A 21,042-nucleotide genomic window follows, 5' to 3' on the forward strand; every position below is an offset into this window, starting at 1 on the left:
GACATATGTTTAGATTACAGATTAGGTGGACTAGAGTGAATTTGTTAAGAACTTGGCATAGTATTCCTTGGTTGCATAATCCTTATGTAAGTGAAAAGTCTTAGATTTCTGATTTCCAATTTATTTATTTGAAAGCAAGTGAAAACAATAAGTGATGGCTCCTATTTCAAAGTGTTTAGACTTTGAAACTAAGAATTTGGCAAAAATGAGACTTGTTCATCAAAAGATGAAATGTTCAGAATGTTTTTATATGATGAAATATTTAATCCTAGAGAGTATATTTTACTTACATTCTTCCTTATAGGTTGAAAGTTTCTTAATTTATCAACTATGAAGACCCTTTTCCTGCTAATCGTCTTCTGGGGATTATCCTGTGCTCTTCCTGTAAGTACTATTTTCTTGGTGATTCCTGATTAAACATAGAACCTTCAAATTTTCCTCAGTCAGAACACAGACCATTCAATTTACTCCATTTGGATAAAATAAAGGATACTTAGTGAAAGGCATCCATGTGTGATGTTTTCTGATTTTTTAGGTGCCAGCATCTTGTATGGCATCTGTAGTTTAATAAAACAACAGTTGGCCTTGGAATAACAAAAAACTGGTTTTTAGTCCTGCCTCTGTTGCATACTAATTGGCTAATCCTAAACAAATTGCTAAAACAAGTCACAGCCCAGGTGCTAATGAACATTGGTAAACAGTACCCTCACTGAGATTTCCCTTTCCAATAAAATCATGGATCCAGTAACTATATTACATTATTACAATATAACGGTATTACATTAAATATATACATATGTATCACTTTTACAAAGGAATATCTGTTTCTAATTTATAATCACAAATAAAGATTCATTCCTCAATACATGGGGCTTAATCTCTTTCTTATAAAACCTCAGTCTTCAGTATACTTCCTGTAGAGCACAGTCCTAAATTCCTTTCAAGTGCAAAGCTCTTCTTGGGTTCAGGTTCTAGACACGCTAGCTTCTCATGGCTTCTCTGCTGGCCTGGTTGTAATTTCCCAACTGGATTCCTGGTCTCAACATCATTAACTTACCATGGCTCAAACTCACAGTTCAGTTGGGTACAACCATTTGAAATGAGCACAAATGAAAACAGAACAGAAACAGAAACACCCCAAGCCTCTTTTTCTGAGCCATGAGTTAAAAGGAAGGAAAGAGGGAGGACTTCTGAAATAAAGTCTATGCTTTGAAGCCACAGTGGCCAGTAAATGAGAATTCCGTCCCTCCTTTTCATTTTGGGTGGTATGGAGTGAGTTTCACAGGTATCCCTTCTTCCCAGGTCAGTTCATGACTCCCATGCTGGGGGTGAACTCTGTGTAATCATTTCCCTTTGGACACATTAGGAAAGAACACACAGGAAAGAGAGACTGTCCCGATCTGGCAATTCTCAAGAAATAGCATCTTCCAGCTACATAGCCAATGGAAGAAGACATACTGAAGCCCATTTGATAGGGGATTATAGGAAGCAGCATGTTTCCACATCAGGTGGTTTGGGCATTTCAAAAACAAGTCGTAGAGAAGTAACTGCTTCCTTGAAAATTACTCTGAATATTTAATTTTGTCTTTTACATTGATTTAGGTCACCAGATATCTAAACACAGACTCTGAGAGTTCTGAAGAATTGATGGTAAGAGAAGCATGAAATGTTTTAAAATAATAATAATAGCAAAAATAATAGTAATGATAATAGTTAGTATTTATATAGTACCTACTATGTGACAGGCACTTTACAGATATTACTACATTTAATCTTCACAACAATATTTCCATTTTTTTTTTCTTTTTAAACCCTCACCTTCCGTCTTGGAGTCAATACTGTGTATTGGCTCCAAGGCAGAAGACTGGTAAGGGTAGGCAATGGGGGTCAAGTGACTTGCCCAGGGTCACACAGCTGGGACGTGTCTGAGGCCAGATTTGAACCCAGGACCTCTCGTCTCTAGGCTTGGCTCTCAATCCACTGAGCTACCCAGCTGCCCCCAATATTTCCATTTTTATAGAAGAAGAAACTGAGGCAAACAGAGGTTAGGTGACTTTCCCAGGGTTAGATAACTAGGAAGTGTTAGAAACATTTGAATGTTATAATTGGTATGAATGTTGTTTTTTTAGATAGTGATTAGATTGATGGTTTAGTGAACACGAAGGATAGTAAGAAAAGCAAAATAGTCAGTCTTTAAGTCAGGAAGATTTGGATTCAAGAAAATCTTATGAAATAAATTGACTAAGTGACCTTGGTCAAGTCAGCCTCTCAGTGCCAGTGAAGGTGCTGAGCTATTTATCTCATATATATATGAGATAGATAGATATTTATATATACCTGTGGTCTCCAAAGTAGAACCCAGGGATCCTTGATGGGTTAACCCCCAAAAGGACAATGATATAACCCCAAGGAGTATTCAATTAAAGACTAGGTAGAGGAGTTTCATCTCATCTTCCCAAAGACAACCAATCAAGGAACACATCAAACACATATGCCTTTCTATTCTCCCAAAGTCTCCACTACCTGCTTGGTTCTTCCACTGTACAAACTCCCATCTCCCCCTTTCTGAATTGGGTATGGGCCCTTTGGAGCACTTATATCCTAACTTGGAACTCACAGCAGTAATTATGAAGTGCCACTGGGAAAATAATCTCTCCCCCTCTTTCAGCATAGTCTTGCTCCCCATATCAAAGGGTAGATTTGCAGGTCTCTTTTAAAGATAAAGTCTATGCTTTGGAACCATAGTGGCCAGCAGATGAGAATTCCATCCCTCTTTTTCATTTTGAGTGGTATGGAGTGAGTTTCACAGACTAAACAGGCATAAATGGGTTCATCTCAAATTTAATTATATTATTTTTCTCCCAAACTCACCCCTTTTCAAAACTTTCATATTCCTATTGAGGATATCACCATCTTTCTAGTTTTTAAGACTGATGTCATCTTCCACTCTTTACTCTTACTCACCCCACATTGCCATATCAATTGCCAAATCATAGTCGCCCCTTTACAACATTTTTTGCATTTGTCCCCATCTCTCTACTCACATAGCCACAATCCCAGGTTAGGCTCCCATCACCTTTTGCCTTAGACAGTGGCAATACCCTCTCCCTTCCTCAAGCCAACCTCCACCTAGATGCTAACGTGATTTTTCCTAAAATCTCACCATGGTACTTTCCTATTCAGCAAAGTCTAACGTCTCCCCATTAACTAAAGGTCAAATATGATTTTTTTTACCTCATCCTTTAAAAATGTATATCCTTTGTGTAAAATTTGTAATATTTATAGTTATCATTCACATACTGCTACATTTAATGATTCATAAGCAAATTTATAAAGATAATTTATAAGTAAAAATAACCATATTAGGGTGCATAATAACAAAAATTTTAATGCTTATAGGCTTGGAATTAAGATAGTTTGGAGGCAACTTCCTTTTACCAATGAAATCAGTGATTCATCCCCCCATCTCCCAAAATTCTAGGTACTAAAGATGCAAAGATGAAACAATGAAATAATTTCCATCCTCAAGAAGTTATGTACTGTTGGTGTATAGAACATTTGGCCTAGGGAAAGAGAGGTGAATCTGGATTTAGGGGGCGTTGGCTCACATTCTAGTTTTTCCATTTACTATTTGAATGAATGACCTTAGGCAATTACTTAAACTCTCTGAGCCTCAGTTTCTTTATCTGCTATATAAGAGCTTTAAACCTTAAATTTCCTTCCAACTCTAAATTTATGGTCTGTGGTCAAATACAAATAAATATAAAGTACATACAATCAATCAACAAGCATTTCTTAATGTATGTCTAGTGTGTGCCCAGCATCCCGGCAAAAACAAAATAGCCTCTAGGAGCTTAAATTTTATTGGACAACCTACAAAGTTTTTTTTTTTTTTTTTTTTTTTGGTTGAAAAAGACACTGAAATGGTTTGTCATTTCCTTCTCCAACACATTTTATAGATGGGGACTGTGACAAATAGAGTTAAATAACCTACCCATGGTTACTCAACTAGTAAGTGTCTGAAGCTGTATTTGACCTCAGATCCCACTGACTTCAAGTCCTACCTACCTGCCCTAATGTACAAAAGAACAATATCTATAGTCTCTGTGGGAAAGCAAGAGAAGCCATCATTAAAGAAATATGTAAAAATGTGTACAAAAAGGAATCCACGGTGATTCTTTGTGGGAAAGTTTTTATGGAGAAGCTAATACTTCAGCTGAATTTTGAGGGAATTAGGAATTCTAAGAAGGCTATTTTGGCTGGGAAATGGGGGAAAGAATGCTTTGTAGGAAGGGCAGTAACTTATATGCCATATATATGTAAGGTTTGGAAAGGTAAGTCAAGGGGACTTGTGAAAAGGATTTTAATGCCAGAGAGAAGTTTCTATTCCATCTTAGAGGTAAGAAGCAGCCAAAAGAATTTGCTGAGTAGATAGGTGGCCTTCATTTTAGGAAAAGCACTTTGGCAGCTGTAGGGAGGATAGATTGGAGAGGAGGGAAATGAGGCTGGGAGACCATTGAGGAGGTTATTGTAATAGTCCAAGTGAGAGATGAGGAGGCCATGGAAATCAAGATTCATTTGTAGGTGAATATATATATATATATATAATCAGCAGTTTATGATTTTTTCCTGACATTGTCATTCAAAAAATAATCTAAGTGTAGAATAATTCCAGAATTAAAAACACATTCTTCTCTTTATTCTCTCTTTGATATCTGCCCTCCCAATCCCACAAGTTTTCCTCTTAATTCCACACTACCATTGACTGCAATCACCTTCTGCAGGATAATTCATACTCTTAGTGAAACTAGGCACAGCTTAAGCCAGTTATTACCTTTTCCTTAGATTTATACAGTCTTGGACGTGTCATACAAGGAAATAGGTCCCAGTTATGCAATGTGGTTGCTTCTGCCACACTTCAACAAATGTCTCCAATCCAACCTTCCCTTTCCTGTAATACATATTAGCATTTTAAACATATCTTGCACAGAGGAGGTACTTAATAATTTTTTGTTGAATTTCACTTATGATTAAAAGGATCATTGAGTAGCTTTACTGGATTCCTCAAGAGTTCAGTACCCCAAACAGATTTTAGGGTGCTCTAAATTCAGTCATTTATTAAATTTCATCTTGAAAATGGCTACTTTTTAGATTACATAATTTAGATAGATTTATCTCCATTTCTTATCCTCCTCTGTCTATTCAATCCCTTAAGGATCTCAATCCTGGTTCTAATATTATGCTATAACAATATTTCCAGATTTCTCATGTAACATGGGATAATGTCATGCATGCATCAAGGAGGTAGAGGAGCATCTAAGATTATTCTAACCTTTGTAGTGACATGAAATCTTTGGAAAAAATTAATTTGCTTTTTTCTTTCTCTTTTTTTTTTCAGGATCACTTGACTCTGACACCACCTCTGTCCTTGGTAATTATCTCCTTGCTATTATATTGGCTTGTGCCTCCCCCTTTCCCCATGCCCTGTCCCACACTCCAAGCAATCATTATCACACCTTGAACCATCTCATGGCACTGGGAGATATGGTACACCTGGACATCAAGCAAAGGAGATGAAGCCTTTTTTCTATTTCCTATGGAAAAAAAGTAACTTGGAATTATATTTCCCTTCTTTCAGGAGAGTAGTGAGTCATCAGAAGAAAGTAAAGATAGCTCAAAGGAACAGGTAATTAAATCTTTCCTAACATTTAAGTTATTTATGCATTGAGGGAAATGGTGATGACTTAAATTATATGGAAGCAGTTCTAAATATAATTTTTAAACCATGAAAAGTCAATATTTCTGAGTGCCAAAAAGGGAAAAATGAGTCATTTCTGTTATTCTAACACATTTTTGGTATTTATTTTGAATGTTAGGATGAGGATGGGGGAAGCAATCTATAGGCTTTAGCAGTCTGAAGTTTCCTTCAACTAAAAATATTTTTTAACATTTTATTTATGGCTACTAATTTAGACATGGGAATATGATAGATGAACTCAGAAAAGTGATGGAATATTTGTTCATTCTAAAATTGTTTATTTTATAATTGAGTCAGGATGCATCAATTAAGGAAAGCCTTCCTCATCAAAGTCGAATGGCTGCAGAGAGAGGAGGCAATGATAATCCTATAATTAAGATGACAATGATAAAGGTCAGGTAGGAATTTAGTGAAACAATGTCATTGGTAATAAAATGTCACTCTTTGATAAGAGGATGTGATGCCCTAGGAGTTAGGATTGTTGACTTGCCAAGAATAGTTTTGACATGACAGATAGAAAGAGAAATCTACGGTTCAGAATAGGCTCTATCATTAATTTCTTGTGTTACCTTGGACAATTAACCAATCAACAAATGATTATTTAGCACCAACCATGTGGATGAAGGAAAAAGCATTTATTAAATTTTAATTTGGAAATAAACACTGCTAAATCTGGAGGATACAAATACATAAGGAAAGATATTCTCTACCCTCAAGTAGCTTATATTCTAAAGCACACATGGGGGAGTGACCAGGGAGGGATACCTTTCTCAGGAAGTTACAGTGATGATGCATAGATCCCAAGGGTAGTAGAGTGACAAATTAAATGCAGGAAGATGTCAGTCAGTTGGTTTATTGTTGCAGAGATATGGTTGATGGAGTGGGGCAGGGCATAGTGAGTTGGAGAAAGGGAACTAGGAAGATCAAAGAAAGCTAATGGCACTAAGAAATTAGTGAGGCTGTAAAGGAAATCCCCCAAGAGTAGGAGTGATTCAGAAATGTGGCTTTCATCCAGAAGAAGCAGTCACCAGTCAGGATAGTGGAACACCAGTGCAGAATTTTCTGGAGATGAAAAGCTGAAACCCTCCAGGGAAAGGTCTCTGGAGTGAGCAGCAAGGTTGTGGTAGGATATGACCAGAGAAGTATATAATAAGTTCTTTGGGAATGCTGGAATGGGAGATCTAGGCATTGTATGCAAAGGCAGAAATTAAATAGTCCCTGCTCTCAGGATTATATATATATATATATATCAGGAGAAATAGATTTAATTATATACAAGATCTTTTTCTTTGGATCAGACCTGTGGTTCCACTAGTTTTAGAGAACACCCAGTGAGGCAACTCTCTCTACCAATAAATATTTGCACTTTCTCACAACTTGAAGTCTTAATGAGTTTTGCACAGCATTATCAAGTCAGGTGTCTTGGAAGGAACCTCAGAGACATTTTACAGGTGAGGAAACTGAGGCCCAGGGGGGTTAAGTGGCTTAATGAGGGTCACAAAGTCAAAATGAAGTCAGCTCTCTATCCACAGTGAGAGACTGACTCTCATACAACATGAAGACAATATAATATATCAAATAATTTCAGGACTGAGGTGCCAGCAGCTAGGGAGTTTAGGAAAGGTAAGGCTTGGGTTGAGCTTTGAAGGAAGTGTGGATTCTAAGAGATGGAGGTTCAAAGGGAACACGGTCTAAAGGGGTAGCCCATACAAAGGCATAGAAATGGAAAATGATATGTGTATAAAGAGTGGCAACATGATGAGTTTCGCTAACCTTAAGAGTTTGCAAAGGGGAGCTTAGAAAAGTAGTACCTTCTACATCTCAGTTTCCTCACATATAAATGTGGAGATTAGACTAAATTACTGTTAAGACTATTTTCTGCTTCATTATTCCATAAGTTTCTCTGCTACTTGTGACACAGAAAATTCTATTAATTGAACAAATGCCAAAACTTATTTCTCTCTCTTTCCTTTCTACACAATGCCGGGGAATTATTGCTTATTGTTCCATTAGGAAATAACCAAACCCTTAGAAATGCTCCCAAAATATTTCAGAAAGCACAAATGGAAAGATATCTTCACTTTTTACTTCATGAAAGACTTTTTAATTCATCACAGGCTTTTTAATTCACTTTTGTTAATTGAGTACCATTACTGAAGCATCTAGTCCTAGGACCCAACTTCCAATTCTTCCTCTGATTACTGTGCAACTTTAAGCAAGTCCCTTGTTCTTCTGGGTCCTGTTTTCTCATCTGTGAAATGAATGAGGAGGATTGTATTAAATCACCTCTAAGGTTCCTTCCGATTTTAGAGCTATGACCCTATGATATTAAACCAATGAGTACAGAGTTAGTATGAGGGATGCTAGAAAACAGGACTCCAATAAATAAGGGGGAGATATTCCTCTACCCTAAAGCCTCAACTGATCAATGGAAAAGCCAGGAAAAGGCTTTTCAGAGCCTAATGAGTTCTGAGTGGTCCACCTTGCCTGAGTTTCTCAGAATGCTCTTGATGATCAGCAATGTGATATAGTGACATAAAATGGCATCTCATATCTCAGCCCCACATTGCATTTTTCATGACTGAAAAATATGATCTGCTAAAGCTTCTTTTTTTTTTTAACCCTTACCTTCTTTCTTAGAATTAATCCTAAGTATCAATTCTCAGGCAGAAAATCAGTAAGGGCTAGGCAATTTGGGAAATGTCCAGGATAATACATCCAGGAAAGTAGCTGAGGTAATATTTGAACGCAGATCCTCCCAGCTTCAGGCCATGTTCTCTCTCCACCAACTACCTAAGCTGCCCTTGAAGTTTCTTTCTACAAACAGTAGCTGTCCATACTAATGGCTCGATAATAGGCAGCTTTTTAATGCAAAGAACAATTGTCTTTGACCTGGATCCTGGAGACCTGGATCAAAACCTGATTGGCACTTACTAGTTGTTTGACTATGTCAAATACACACATACACACACACACATATGTTTATATATGTCACTTAATTTACTCAGTCCCAGTTTCCATTTTTGATAAAGCTAGGATAATCATAACTTAACTCCACTGCACAGGGATTTCATGAAGAAAATGCTTTGTAAATGCCAATATGCTATTTGAATGAGTTATTTTATGAAACTCCCTCTAATGCTTTTATTTAATCATTTTTATTTAATCTTATTTAACCTCCTGCCCCACCCAAGTCTTTCTTTACTATGGTTGCTAACAAGTACAAGTATACTTACTATTTGTCAAGCTCTATGCTAAAGACAAAAAGGAAAAAGTCATTGCCCTCAAGGAACTTATATTCTATTGAGAGAGACAACAGGTACACTTATACAAAATGAATGTGAAATAAATAGGTAATGAGGTGTTGGTTCCTAGGGGAATCAGAAATGACTCATAGAGGAAGTTGCATTTGAACTGAGCTGAAGCTAGAACTACCAAGAGATGGGGTTGGCAAGGAAGCACATTCATGATGGAGAAACATAGGGGACAGCTGGTATAAAGATCCAGAGATGAAATTATTTTTCCTTGTTCAATTGTTCCAGTCATGTTCCTATGTTTTGTGACCCCATTTGGGGTTTTCTTGGCCAAGATATTGGAACGGTTTGCTATTTCCTTCTCAAGCTCATTTTACAAGTGAGGAAACTGAGGCAAACAGAATTAATGACTTGTTCAGGGTCACACAGCTAGGACCTGTCTAAGGTCAGAGTTGAATTCTATCTACTGAGTCACCTCACTGCTTCTTTTTCCTTACAAGACAATTTTTTACTTCACAAAATGATTAACTGAAAAGTTTCTCTAAAGAATAAGTTTCCCTAATGTGACTGTAGTGTATTGTGTGAAAAATGTGACCTGGATTCAAATCCAAACAAATAGCCTAGATGATATGTGTCTCTTGGCAAGTCACCCAAACTTTTCTACACTTCAATTTCCTTACCTGTGAAATAAGAAAATTGGCTTAAATGACCCTTAAGATCCCTTCCAACTCTAAATCTATGAAAGTAGGATGGAATTCATAGACCTTTAATTTCCACACAGCTTTTTCATGAACTTATATACTATAAAAAGTGGGGATAGATAAGAATTTCTCCTCTCTCATAAACTCCCAGTAGAAATGCCAAGGAATAGTGAAATGATCATAAGTTAAAATAAAGAATAATATTAATTAATAAAATAAAATAAAGAAGAAGGCAGAATGAGGAAGGCCCAGAAAGTTCACCAATTAGATGGCTTGCCTCTGAATTTGTGTATGCTGACTATTTCTCTTGATTCCTCTGTGTAGACGAATGAGGATAAAATGGACTACAGTGACAGTACTGAATCAGAGGAAGACTTGGACCTTACTGATCAAGGGTCTGTATATCGACAATCTGACAGCTCCCTTAAGAGTGGAATAAAAGAAGATGATAAGAATGATGATGAAGATGACAGTGGAGATGACACTTTTATTGATATAGACAATGGCCAGGGCTCCATGGAAAGGCATCAACAAGAAGGTGATGATTCTGACACCACTCTACCCAATGAAAATAGTACTGCAGATGGGGAAGATGGCAATCATGATGTGGTCAGTGATGAAAGCAGTCAGAGTGAGAGCAGAAGCCTTGAAGAAGAAAATGAAAGTCATGGGGTAGATATCCATGACAGCAAAAGTGATGAGTACACTGTGGAAGTAGGAAGTGAAAAAAGCTACAGCAATTCCAGAGATGATTCTGCTTTAGATGAGGAAGGAATGCAAGGTGATGACCCAGACAGCATTATGAGTGAGATAAGCAATTCCAGAATGACTGGTCATAGTGTCAACTCGAAGAAAAAGATTCAGAAGACGAGACATTGGGATGGGAACAGAAAAGAGTCTGATGTGAGCCAGTTGGTGGGGCAGTTTAACAGAAAGTCTTTCCAAAAGGCCCGCATCTCAGAAGATGATTGGGATGAAAACGATAGCAACACCATGGAAGAAACCATGAGTGACTCCACAGAGAAGAGTCAATCCAGTGAAAATGGTCAATCTAATGAGAACAGCAAAAGCAAATCTCAAGAAGATAGCAACAGTCAGTCTCAGGAAGACAGCCAAACTGTGAGGGATCTTAGCAGTGAGTCTAGACCTCGTGACAGTGATGAATCCTATGAAAAACAAAGTAAATCCAAGGAAGAAAATGAAAATGTTTCAAGGGGAGATAACCCTGATTCTGATGGAAAGAGTGCTGGCTTATCTGAAGATAATAAGGAAGATAGTAGTAGTTCCTCAGAAGAGGGTGACCTCAACAAGTCCTCCAAATCAGACAGTGAATCTGAAGAGGCACAAAGTGACAGTGAATCCAATGAGAGTGAGAGTCCCTCAGTGGAAAGCAAGGAGTCAAGTGAGGAAAACAGTTCTAACCAGGAGAGCTTCCAGTCTCAGAGCTCATCAGCAGAGAGCCAAAGTGTCTCCAAGGAAGACAGTGGGGAAAGCAGTTCTGAACAGTTACAAGAAGAGGAAAATAGTCAATCTGAAGAAGATGCCAGAGGACTTCAGGAAAATAGTAAGCTTAAAGAAAATGAGAGTTCCAGTGAAAGTAGATCAGTCAGCAATGAAGAGAGCTTGTCTAGAAGCATTGAGGTAGAAAGCAGAAAGCTGACAGTTGACATGTATCATAACCGACCCACTGGAGACCATGATGACAATGACTGCCAAGATGGCTATTAGCATTAGCTCAAAAGTATATTTTTGTAGAAAGGAGGAAGACAGAGAAAGAAATGGATGGTGCTTTGATTTAGTCATCTTACCAAACTTAGGATGATCTGAATTTATTTCTTTTGGAAGATAATTAATGAGACATCATAGTCATTTATGGGCAATTACTCTTCTAAGGAAGTTCACAGAGTGTGAAATGACTCTAAGCCACACTATCCATGATAGTGGAAACAAGAAAGGATTTTGTGCTATAGTTTTACTGCTTGGGTTTTGAAGAAATTCCATGAGGATTCTTTCATGAGTGAATTTTAAGTGATTAAGTGATTAAATATTTGGTTGGAGAAAACATTAAAAAATTATAGGCTAGCTGTGTTTTGGTTCCATGAACAAGATTTCTTTCTGTCAACCATTTTCTATTTTTCAGTGGGGTTCTGTGTAAAATATCAATGTTAAAGGGAGTTATTCTGGACCACAGGTGGGGTGGGAATGGGTTATAAGAGTTGCTAAGATTCCCTTTATTTGTTAAATTGTGTGTTTAATATAATTTGAGTTTCTGTTCCTTAATATGGCTTATATGCAATGCCAGAATTGAACCTGACCAGCTGTTACTTTTTTGCTCATGGCAAATAAAGATTGTGTATATAGATTCCAACTAAACTTGTTATGGATACTTTGGAATGTTACCTCAACACAGGATATATTTAAGTTTTTGTAATAAAGGTAATAATATCTAGAAAAGGTGTATGTTGTACCTTTTTACACTGATGATTATCCACATGTTTCTAATTTGATGAACACTTTGTTTTGCTTCCATTTCAAACAATGCCCAAGTAGTTTTTAAGCTTTGTCTGAGAAGACCTTTCTTCTTATACAATGCGATAACAATAGTTCCTAATTATCACCACACAAAAATTTTTACTTACATTCAGGTAATTATTTATTGTTTTTGTTTCACAGACAATTATGCCTTTTCACTAATTTTTAAATAACTTCCATGTATTACTTTCATCAAATGAAAGAATAAGATAAAATGTTAACTTATTTTATAACAGCATATAGTTTGAAATAGGAATAGATTTCCAAACCACAGTTGGTTTTTTTTATTTAAGCATTTTTCCATGGTTACATATTCATTTACTTTCCCCCTTTTCCCCTTCTACCCCCCAGAGCTGTCAAGCAATTCCACAGGGTTACATATGTATTATCACTCAATACCTATTTCCATATTAATTATTTTTGCAATAATCTTTTAAAAACCAATACCCCATATCCAATACCCATATAAACAAGTAAAAAATCAAATATTTTCCTTCTGCATTTCTATTCTCACAGTTCTTTCTCTTGATGTGGATAGCATTCCTTCTCATAAGTCCCTAAAGATTGTTCTGGATCATTGTATTGCTAGTAGCAAAGTCAATTACATAGTGTTTCAGTCTCTGTGTACAATGTTCTCCTGGTTCTGCTCATTTCACTCCACATCAGTTCATGGAGGTCTTTCCAGCTCGTATAGAAAACAAGCAGTTTATCTTTCCTCATAACACAATAGTATTCCATCACCATCATATAAAACAATTTGTTCAGCCATTTCCTAATTGAGGAATATCCTCTCATTTTCCAATTTTTTTGCCAACACAAAGAGTACAATTATAAATATTTTTGTATATTTTAAAAAATCTTTTTTTGGGTACAAACCTAGTAGTGGCATTGTTGGATCAAAGGCATGCATTTTTAAAAACCCTTTGGGCATAATTCTAAATTGCCTTCCAGAGTGGTTGGATCAATTTACAACTCCACTAGCAATGTATTAGTGTTCCAATTTTGGTACATCTCCTCCAACATTTATTATTTTCCTTTACTGTCATATTGGTCAATCTGCTAGGGGTTAGGTCAGGGGTCAGCAACGTATGGCTCTTTCATGAAATTACATTTTAAAAAATGTGGCGTTTATGGCTCTCACAGCCAAAAAGGCTGCCAACCCCTGGGTTAGGTGGTACCTCAGCATTGTTTTTATTTGCATTTCTCTAATCAGAAGGGATTTAGAACACTTTTTCTGTGTGTTTATTGATGGTTTTTATTTCTTTATCTGAAAACTGCCTATTCATGTCCCTTGACCATTTGTCAATTGGGGAATGGCTTGATTTTTTTGCACAATTGACTTAACTCCTTATAAATTTGAGAAATCATACCTTTTTCAGAGGTTTTTGTTATAAAAATTTTTCTGCAATTTATCACTTCCTGTCTAATCTTAGTTGCATTGGTTTTGTTTGTACAAAAACTTTCCAACTTAATATAATAAAAACTATTCATTTTATACTTTGTAATGTTCTCTATCTCTTGCTTGTTCTTAAATTCCTTCCTTTCCCATAGATCTGACAGGTATACTATTCTATGTCCACCTAATTTATTTATTATGGTTTCACCTTTTATATTTAGGTCATTTACCCATTTTGAATTTATCTTGGTATATAGGATATAAGATGTTGATCTAAACCCAATTTTTTCTGTACCATCTTCCAATTTTCCCAGCAGTTTTTGTCAAATAGTGAGTTCTTGTTCCAAAAGCTGGGATTTTGGGGCTGATAAATATGAAAAATGATAAAGGCTGTGATAAATATATAAATTAGTATTTTAATTAAAGCCATGTTGATAGATAAAGTTATCAGACCACGCGCTTGTAAGCATTCAAACCTGCCGCCTCCTCCATTACTGTCTCCAGTCTCCTAGCCAAGCCCCTACCGGCAAAAAAGACCACTTCCTCCTAACCCAGGAGATTTAAACCCTTCCCTGCGTCAAGACGTAAACCTTCTCAAGCCCAAAAACCGGAAACGGAAACCCGTTGGACCACGGGAAATGTAGTTTGATACATTTCCCAAATTTCACTTTTACAGGGCCAAACCACAGTTTTTTACATTTTCTTCTAAAACTTCATTTGTATTAGATCTCTTAAGTATTACACTGAACTATGGCCTTTATTTTTTATCTCTTTGGAAGTAACCATTTCAGCTTTTTAAAAAATACCTCAAACTTATTTTTTCACTACCATTATTATCATTCCATGAGTCAGAATCTAAAATTTCAGGTAAGTCCAGATTTAGCACTTTATTATTTCACCATGACTACATTCTCTTAGTAGGAAGGATTATTTTCCCAAAATATTGTCAGAATTAAAGGCTGAAAACAGTTTAAATTAAATAGGGGGAAAGAGATAGTTCAGAAACAAAAAGTCATGATGTTCTAAGAGTCTGATTCTTTCCACTATTATGTAAAACCAAAAGGTTATGTTAAAGGATTCTTCTCAGAGTATATAAGAAAGGAGAAGATTCTTTCCTTTTGTTTTCCCTCTCTCACCTGAGAGAGTCTCTCAACCTTCTAATCCCCTAGCAGAATGGGGTATAGGACAGCGTTGAATTCGAAGTAAGAAAAATCTGTGTTTCAGTTCTACTGTGCACATTTACTAGCTATGTGAGTTAGTTAGCTTTGGTCTGAGCTTCCACATCTGGAAAATGGAGAGAAGTAAGCCTGCAATATGTACACCTCAGAATTGCTGTGAAACAGATGAGATCATATATGTGAAATTTTAGAGTATTATACAAATAGCCATAATTATGATTGAAATCTCATCTATCTCTACGAATATTTGAGAATATTAACTCCCTTTGAATTTTTTAGAATATCTACTTCCAAGGCAACAATGATCATCTCTACTTTTATTTTTAGTCCTATGCTCTCTCTATCTTGGTCAGAAGAATTAATATTTTCTTAACTTACCCTGATGATTACACTAGTCAATAAACATTTTATTACATGGGAATTATAGGGCATTTTATATATTTTTTCACGATGAGTTAAAGATGTAAAAAGGATTTCTTTATAATATATTGTTATTAATGAAAACATTTTAACATTAATTATGCAGTGAGGGAGAGGCATCCAGATTTGTGGTTTTGTTGGTATAGGGCAGTGATGGTAAACCTTTTAGAGGGGCAGATGATGTCCTCAGGCATGCAAGGAGATGGGGAGAGGAGCAGCCCAACCCTGCACCCCTCTGGCTTTCTAGTAACAAACTCTGGGGAACACTGTGCTGGGGTGATGGTGGGTGTGCCCACAGAGTAGGCTCTAAGTTCCCCCTCTGGCATGTGCACCATAGGTTCACTACCATGGGAATAGGGAATCACCTGATGAGAAAATCAGGAATTATCTAAATCTAAAATTATAATGTTAGAAAGTTACTGGGAAGTCTAAGAGGTTCAGTAACTTGTCCAGGCTCACAACTTGTATGTCGATTTCAGAGGCATGATCCAAACTCAGATCTTTGAAGTTAAATCTACAATTTACTTACAGTCTTCTACATCATATTGCCTCTTATCATCTTCTTGTACTTCTTAAATATATGTATATATAATGAGTATTTATACAGGAATATAAGTATTTACATATAAAAATATACATGTAGGAATATAAATACATGTTATATATACATGTATGCATATGCATGTATCTATACAATGCATTAAAATTATAGGATAGTTGTGTCTTTTAATCATTTATACTTATGAATGGGTTTTATGTAAAATATCACTGTTAAAAGGAGTTATTCTGGACCACAGGTGGGTTGGGAATAGGGTTATAAGAGTTGCTTTTATTGGTTAAATTATGTGTTTAACATAATTTGAGCTTCTGTTCTTTAATCTGGCTTTTGTACAATGCAACTTTTTTGATTATGGCAAATAAAGGCTGTGTATATAGACTTGACTCCAACTGCACTTGTTATGAATGCTTTGGATAGAACTGGATTTGAAATTCCCCTATAGAATGTCCTTCGATTGGGGAATGATTGAACAAATTGTGGTATCTGTTGGTGATAGAATACTATTGTGCTCAAAGGAATAATGAACTGGAGGAATTCCATGTGAACTAGAATGACGTCCAGGAATTGATGCAGAGTAAAAGGAGCAGATCCAGGAGAACATTGTACACAGAGACTGATACACTGTGGTACAATCAAACATAATTGACTTCTCTACTACAGCAATGCAAGGATCCAGAGCAAGGCTGAGGGACTTTATGAGAAAGAAAACTAGCCACATTCAGAGGAAGAACTGTGGGAGGAGAAACACAGAAGAAAAACACCTGCTTGAACACATGGTCTGATTGGGGATATTATTGGGGATGTAGACATTAAATGATAACTCTAGTCCAACTATTAGTAATATGGAATTAGGTCTTAATGATACATGTGAAACCCAGTGGAATTGTGCATCAGCTACAGTGGGGTGGGAGATGGGTTGGGGATTGGGGGAGAGGGAAAGAACATGAAAATATTCAAAATAAAAATTAAAAAAAATTTTTAATGAAATTCCCCTATAAACACTTCATAGTGGTGTGAGCCTGTGCAAGTTACTTAACCTTTCTAAGATTCATCAGTTTCCTTAATCATAAAAATGGGTAAAATAATATTTGCTTTATCAAAGTGCATTGTGAATGTGAGCAATCAATCCTTGAGGGCAAGGATTATGTCTTTTTTAAGATATAATCCTTCAGAGGGAAGAATAAGGGCAAGAAGATCAAGACAGAGATTCAATAGTTTCTTATTATTATTAACAGCCCAGCCAAAAAGAGATTAGTACTAAAATTGTGATATAATGAGAGTAGGAAAGAAATTAATGCAAGAAATAGTGAAAGAAAATGTGGAAGGGGATGTGGTAAAAGGGAAACTAATATGTTGTTGCTGGAACCATTTGGGAGAACAATTTGGAATTACATCCAGAGAGTAATACAACTGTGTATATCCTAAGACCCAGCAATTGGGTCTGTTTCCCAAGGGAAAAAGGGAAAGAATCTATGTTCCAAAATATTTATAGCAGCTCTCTTTGTGGTGGCAAAGAACTGAAAATTGAAGGGATGTCCACCAAATGGGGAATGACTAAACAAATTGTAGTATGCGATTGTGATGGAATACTACTGTGCCCTAAGTAATGATGACTAGGTTAATTAAAAGAATAAACAAATTTGGAAGACCTACATGGGATAATGAACAGTGAAATTAGTAAAACCAAGAGAACATCATTCTTAGCTGCAGATTTAATACTTTAAGAATAACTTATGAATGTCACCAGCAGAGAATGAACTGAAAATTATAATCTATATATACAATATCTGTCGCCTGGATAATGCCTTCTATGTTGCAAAGAAAGGAGGGAGGTGCTGGGACATGTAAAAGTAACACAACTAATAAAAGTACAATAAAACATTTTAAAAAAAGAAAGAATGCAGTGACAGAGTTGAAAGGATAAACCTTTATGATAAAAGATTTACCAGGGTAAATGAGTATATGTGAAAAGTGATGAGTAAAATTTGACCCGTAAGGTTTTAAACCTGGATATTTGAGGATATAGTACAACTGGCAAAAATAGAGACATTAGGTAGAAGGATAAGACATTGGGGGAGATGATAAAGAATTCAGTTTGGAGCATATTGAGTTTAGAGTGTCAGAAATGCAATCTGTATTTGGAAAAAAAGACTGGAGTTTTAGTATGGGATTGGTTTGGATAAGTGTATATGTGTATATATTCATCATATATATGCAGATCTATGTGTATATATACACACAATATTCATAATCTCTGCTTGGTCCTAGCTCTATCTTTTGGAAATATGTAGAATAAGTGTAATTCTCATTCTTCTACTTTTCAAGTATTCCAAAGAATCACAAAATTTAAGGGTTGGGAGGGACCTCAGTGGCCATCTGGTCCAGTCCCTAAATCCTCAGCATTCCTCTCATCTACTAGTTCATTTTTGTTTTCCAGTTGTGTCCAATTCATCATGACCCTATTTGGGGTTTCTTAGCAAGGATAATGCAGTGGTTTGCTGTTTCATTCTCCAACTATTTTTTCAGATGAAGAAAATGAGGCAAACAAGGTTAAGTGCCTTGCCCAGAGTCACATACCTAGGAAGTGCCTGATTTCAGAAAGATGAGTTTTCCTGACCTTAGGCCTAGCATCCTACCCATTGTGTCCCTTAGCTGCCCATGTGGTTGTAAGGATTCCTTTTTGGGTTGATTTGAACTAGATAGCTGCTGAGATACCTTCCAATTTTCCATCTCTATAGGCTGTCTCTATGAAGCCTTCCATAAAGGGGGAAGAGATCTGAGATCATCCTGTCCAATTCCCTACTTTTACAGATGAGGAAAAGACCTAGAGAGGTTGACAATTTTCCTAGATGGCAAATAGTGATTCATTCTTCCTAAACTTTCTCATAATGTTTTTATTGCATTTCTCCTTTGCTGCATAATTATTTCTATATGAATTTTTCTCTTCCTATTATATTTTCAGGCCTTTGAGAATCCATTCTATTTCATGTTGGATTCATTTAATGACATTTCATGCCATTATTATCACCACCATCATCATCTACTGACACAGTAGATCTCTCTAATAAGACTAGGGTTCAAGATTTCACTCAAAAATCTCATAACCTGAGAACCTTTTGTCCTTACCAGTAAGCTAGAGGATATAATTAGTTCAAATCAAACATATTTCACAAAAATCTTAGAGTAACATCAAGAGCAATGACTAATTTTTTAAACTCTTAACTTCTGTGTATTGGATTCCTAGGTGGAAGAGTGGTAAGGGCTAGGCAATGGGGGTCAAGTGACTTGCCCAGGGTCACACAGCTGGGAAGTGTCTGAGGCCGGATTTGAACCTAGGACCTCCCATCTCTAGGCCTGACTCTCAATCCACTGAGATACCCACCTGCCCCCCAATGACTACTTTTTTTCATATAATTTTGCAGCATATTTTCTCACAAATATATCCATCATCAGTGGGAATGGTATATAGGTATACATACATGTAAGGTATGGAAGGGCACACTTATGAAAGGGCAGCAGATTCACGAGAGGCTCAGACTCTGGGGAAAGGTTTCTTTAGTTAGCTTATAAGTACAAGCTAGAACATGATAAGTGAGGATAGAGAGGAGATCTAGAAAAAGCACTTAAGAGGACTTGACCAGAGACATTTTCAGCTAAAGAGACAAAAGATTCCAAAGTAGTACTGATTCCAATGTAACCTCCCAGGGAAGGCAATGGCTAAGCAGCCTGATGCCCTGCCTGGTAGATTGGTTTTGAGATTAGACTGAAATATACATTAATAGCCCATCTCATACTTAACAAAAGAAGGCTTTGCAGTGCAGCCTTGGTTGGTGGAACTGGGGCAGCTTTCCCTTACACTCCTCCCTCCCTGCCTTCCTCCCTTCCTCCCTCCTATCTCTTCCTTCTTTCCTTCGTTCCTTCCTCTTCCCCCTCTCTCTCCGTCCGACCTTCCTTCCTTCCTTCCGTAGTCCGGCTTTGAACAGTAAGCCATTCAGTGCTTTGAATCCATATCTTGAAGACGGCTTAAACTTTAAGACCAGCGCTAGCCCAAGGGGCCTGACAGGCGGCCACAGAACCCCGTCGCTTCCTCGCGCTCCGATGGAAGTCTTCAGTCCTCATTCTACTTAGCCAAGCCCTGTGCACGCAGACTGCATAACTCTACATTGGTTTTATTCCTTGATTCCTAAGAGCATCCCAGAGTGACTCCTCTTCTAGCAGGGGCAAATGGTTGATTCTCCCAAAACCTGAGATGACCCAATCAGATCGGAATCTATGCGGGGGCTAGCCCCCCCCCCCCCGCGGGCCCCAGCGGGGGGCGCCAGTGCGCGGAGCTAGCGGCCTTGGGGAGATTGACACCGGCACAGGCTGTGAGGATGTTTGCTTCTCCCTCATCTCCTCAGGCTCCAGACTGCCCTTGCGAAACTATCGTCAATTCCCTTGCTGATAAAGGGCGCAGGAAACGAAACAACTATGTGGGAAAATCGAAAGAACCTTTAAATAAAGTGACAAAGTTTCAGAGCTGTAGCGGGACCTCAGGTCCCCAATGGGAATCAACTTCTCTCCAGTGTTCTTGACAAATTCGGCCTTCACCTAGGGGTGAATGATGTGAGATGTGAGTTATGTGAGAAGCCCGGAAAAAAATGGTAAGGAAGTCTTCCCTCCCTACCCCCTTCCATCAAGCCTCCTTCCAAAAGCCAACTGATGCTGCTACTTCCGCCCTGTGAGGCCACTCAGAACCTCCGTCATTCCTTTTTTAGACTGAGTCTTTCTATTTGTTCGTGAGGACGTTGTCATCCCCAGTTATTTAAAAAAACCCGGAAGTGGCATGTTCTCAAGACCTTTCGTCATCCTGGTCACCCATCTGTGGACATTCTCCAGTTTACTGTTTTCGTAAAATGTTTCACCCACAACTGAGCATAATCCTATAGACGTGGTCTGGGGAGAGCAGATGACTGAGTAATGGAGATGGGGGTGGGGGTGGGGAAAGAAAACGGCAATAGGGAGCAAGGCATATTCCAGCTCCTCTGCCTCAACCACTTAGCTGTGGAGAAGATTTTCTAGGCATGATGTTACGTCTCGTAATTTCTTATTGGATTTCTTGATTCATTCTGGCAAGAACCACAGGAATTTGGAGGTATAAGATGTAAGAGCTGGGTAGGCTGCCACCTGTTTAGGTAGCCACCTTTCCTAATAACCCAAGTTGTTTAATCCTTTTTCCACTATATATTGGTGAAACTGATTTTT

At 37.3% G+C, this 21,042-nt stretch overlaps 1 protein-coding gene across 1 annotated transcript; it reads left to right on the forward strand.

The window, feature by feature from the left end:
- Positions 1–330: 330 nt before the first annotated feature.
- DMP1 (dentin matrix acidic phosphoprotein 1) lies at positions 331–11,441 on the forward strand. Its single transcript, XM_044681617.1, has 5 exons — positions 331–384; positions 1,603–1,650; positions 5,399–5,431; positions 5,639–5,686; positions 10,038–11,441. Exons 1-5 carry the CDS (start codon positions 331–333, stop codon positions 11,439–11,441), a joined length of 1,587 nt encoding a protein of 528 aa, XP_044537552.1.
- Positions 11,442–21,042: the final 9,601 nt, after the last annotated feature.

This window comes from Gracilinanus agilis, chromosome 6 (genome assembly GCF_016433145.1).
Source record: "Gracilinanus agilis isolate LMUSP501 chromosome 6, AgileGrace, whole genome shotgun sequence".
Lineage (NCBI taxonomy): Eukaryota > Metazoa > Chordata > Mammalia > Didelphimorphia > Didelphidae > Gracilinanus > Gracilinanus agilis.

Bases quoted from the DNA above. Each gene is read 5' to 3' on its own strand.
- DMP1 (XM_044681617.1), top strand. From the start codon at position 331: ATGAAGACCCTTTTCCTGCTAATCGTCTTCTGGGGATTATCCTGTGCT. The intron at 1,651-5,398 runs GTAAGAGAAGCA...TTTTTTTTTCAG, and splicing joins AGAGTTCTGAAGAATTGATG to GATCACTTGACTCTGACACC. The intron at 5,432-5,638 runs GTAATTATCTCC...CCCTTCTTTCAG, and splicing joins TGACACCACCTCTGTCCTTG to GAGAGTAGTGAGTCATCAGA.